This window comes from Neltuma alba, unplaced genomic scaffold (assembly GCF_004799145.2).
Source record: "Neltuma alba isolate B1F8T4 unplaced genomic scaffold, ASM479914v2 tig00012983_pilon, whole genome shotgun sequence".
Lineage (NCBI taxonomy): Eukaryota > Viridiplantae > Streptophyta > Magnoliopsida > Fabales > Fabaceae > Neltuma > Neltuma alba.
In genome coordinates, this window is record NW_021637339.1 from 15,121 (window position 1) to 18,462 (window position 3,342).

The window sequence follows — 3,342 nt, forward strand, 5'->3', positions numbered from 1 at the left end:
TTTTATATACATTTTATTTAAAAGTGGTGTTCCTTCATTTTTTAAAATATTATTAGTAAATTAAGGTATGACCAGTTCAACATTTAAATCTCTTTCCCATCTATATATATATATATATATATATTACTTTTATGTGTTTAGGAGATTAGATTGAGATCAAGATTCAAGGCTCTCTTTCTCTCTCCTTCTTTCCCTGCGATTCTTTTCACATAATAAAGCCAGAAACATTATACCAAAAGTCGTCTTTTTAATTTGACTCATTAATTCTTTTTATTAAATAAAAATTCACAACACAGACCCGCTTTGAAGTTCTACATATAGCCCAGCTAAGATTGAGCTAGACTCAACACACTCCTCTTTCTCTCTCTATCTCTATCTCTCTGTCTCTCTGTCTCTCTCTATCTGTAACAGTAGTGTTGGTTGAAGTTTGAAGGAGGAATAATTGAGGGCATAATGGCAGAAATGCTGAGTGAAGAACAGATTGTCGAGTTCAAAGAAGCGTTTTGCTTGTTTGATAAAGATGGAGATGGTAAGAGAAAGGAAGATTGAAACAGAGCTTCCTTTTTTTTTGCCCCCTTTTCTCTGAGACGAAGTCTCTGTTTTTGTTGTTCTCTGTATCATTTTCTTCTGAGATTTCTGACACCAAAATAATGTTTGGAATCTGTGAACAGGTTGTATTACTGTGGAAGAACTGGCGACGGTGATTCGGTCGTTGGATCAGAATCCGACGGAGGAAGAGCTTCAAGATATGATCAGCGAGGTGGATGCAGACGGCAACGGAACCATAGAATTCGCAGAGTTCTTGAACCTCATGGCCAAGAAGATGAAGGTAATATATTTAAGACTCAAACAACACGTTTTTCTGACTGATGGAAAAAATAGAAATTTAAACTAAAAGAGGACTCTATATTTATATGTATAGGAAACTGATGCGGAAGAGGAACTGAAGGAGGCGTTCAAGGTGTTTGACAAAGATCAAAATGGCTATATCTCAGCGAGTGAGGTATGTAATATTTATTTCTTATTTATTTTTATTTTTTGGGCATAATTTCATTTCTTTAATGTCTACTTGTTAACAGATTTTCTTTTATATTTTACTTATTTTCTATTTATAAAGTACTTTTAATATGTTTTAACTAAAAAAATACTGTATTAACTCTCTATTAAAATATAATAACTTTTTAATTTTATTTTTATTTAGTATATATATGTTTAAAAAAACTACTTACTATAATAAATAAAAGACAATATAGTATATTTATAGTAAAAATTTAATAAAGTGATTTTAAATAAACAAAGAGAATATTTTTTCTCTAATTCTATAAATAAGACTAGAAGAGTAATTTCTTATTATTTGTGTTTACTACAACTCAGAGCCAGAGAGCCCTGTTTCATCTTCTCTGTTACTGATCTTTTCTTGCAAGTTATGGCATGAATTTTCTTTTCCTCTCTGGAGCAAATTAGAGAATATATAACAAAATGGGTTATGTGGGGTTCTCAAAACTATGTTGTTATGATAATATCTTCATTTATTTTTTCTGGGTTTTGAAATTTTTACCTTTTTCAATTATATATATATATATATATATGTATATTCGCAAAGCAATCTTCACCATATATGTATAGTCTGAATCCTCATATAGTATTTTTCACATAGTAAGGGTGGGGATGGTCAATAATTTATATGCGCATCTAGGACAGTACTTTGTACGTTTCCGCATGCAATGAATATTAGCTCTTTAAATAGAAAAGTCTGGTTGGCAAAAAAGAAAAATCAATAGAAAATTCTGAGGTTTGACATTTGAGAGCTCAAGAGAATCTGACTCCTCTCTCTCTCTCTCCCCCTCTCTCCCCACAGATAATTACAGATCTTTATCAGAATTTTTATTCAGGCCAGGCGTGTCTCTTAAATTTTAGGGAGATTCAGAGATCAATCTTACAAATGGCACGTTTTCATATAATTTTTTTTCTCATATTTTTATATTCACAAATAGAATGAAGTTCATATTGATATGGTAAGTTTATATTACTTCAAAACTTGTACAGCTCATAGCAGAAGAGAAATATTAATTGCATGATATTTTAAGTTTTACCAAACTTATGTATAATTTTTATTTTTTTATGTTTCAAATATTTAATCCATTAGTCTTTACATTTTATAACTTACTTGGCGGAAGGATTAGTCTAGCTTGATGAATTAAATTCCATGAATTCAGTTGTAACCCAGTCAAATTTTTTATGCTTTTAATGAAATTTTAAAAAACTGTGTTAATTAAAAAGTAGTATAAATTAATTAAAATATCTGTTAAACTCATTTTTTTTGAAAATATGATATATATATATATCTAAAATTTATAAGTTGTGTCCTTTTTTTTCGGTGCAGCTGAGGCATGTAATGATAAACTTAGGAGAGAAATTAACAGACGAGGAAGTGGATCAAATGATAAAAGAGGCTGATTTAGATGGTGATGGCCAAGTTAATTTCGATGAATTTGCCAAGATGATGACCACCATTGGTTGAATTTATTTCCTAAATTATATTTCTTATTATTCAATTATGCTTCATCATTTCCCTTTAAAATGTATTAATTATTATTGTTTTTTTAATTTCCCCTTTTTGTTGTTGTATTTTTATTACTCGTAGCCCTTATGTGAATGACCCAGCATTTAGTTGTCACTTCAAAATCATCATTTGACTGTTCAACTTCCAAGTTATTAATTAATTAGATCTTATTCTTTTTATAACAAATTGAATCTCATGTTTATCTCTATCCTGTACATTTTTTTCATTTATTTAATTTGTGACTTTTATTCTCAGTTCATTATAGTACATAATAAGAGAATGATAAGAAATAGGGATTTTTTTTTTCTGTGTTTAGTTTGATTATAGGTTTGGACTAAATCCAAACTAGATCAATCAAATAAATTATGTAAAATCTTGAGGCAAAAAAAAAATCTGTAAAATGAAGGGCCTATTCAAGTTCTGGTTTATAATTTTTGTCATTGTGCATATTTATATTTTCTTAATAATCTCATTAGACTTTAATCACGTTGTAGCTAAAATTCAAATGCTATTAAAAAATTTCGACCATATCACGTTATTTTTTACCTAAAACATTTTTATTACTATTATCATTTTGAAACGACTAAATCAATTCCGTCGGTTTTGATAGGAAAAATCCATTTTGATTTGACTTTGAGCATAAGTACAAAAATTCAACAATATAAATATTATATGGCAAAATAATTGACAACATAATACTCCTCCGGTCCTAATTATAAGACCCAATTGACTTATTTGAGGAGATTAAGGAAGTAAGTTAAGTTGGTTATTTATAATAA

General features: G+C 28.9%; 1 protein-coding gene across 1 annotated transcript; it reads left to right on the plus strand.

The window, feature by feature from the left end:
- The first annotated feature begins 350 nt into the window (after positions 1 to 350).
- LOC114733200 (calmodulin-like protein 11) lies at positions 351 to 2,745 on the plus strand. Its single transcript, XM_028920614.1, has 4 exons — positions 351 to 529; positions 672 to 829; positions 923 to 1,003; positions 2,384 to 2,745. Exons 1-4 carry the CDS (start codon positions 454 to 456, stop codon positions 2,519 to 2,521), a joined length of 453 nt encoding a protein of 150 aa, XP_028776447.1. The 5' UTR covers positions 351 to 453; the 3' UTR covers positions 2,522 to 2,745.
- The last annotated feature ends 597 nt before the right edge of the window (positions 2,746 to 3,342 follow it).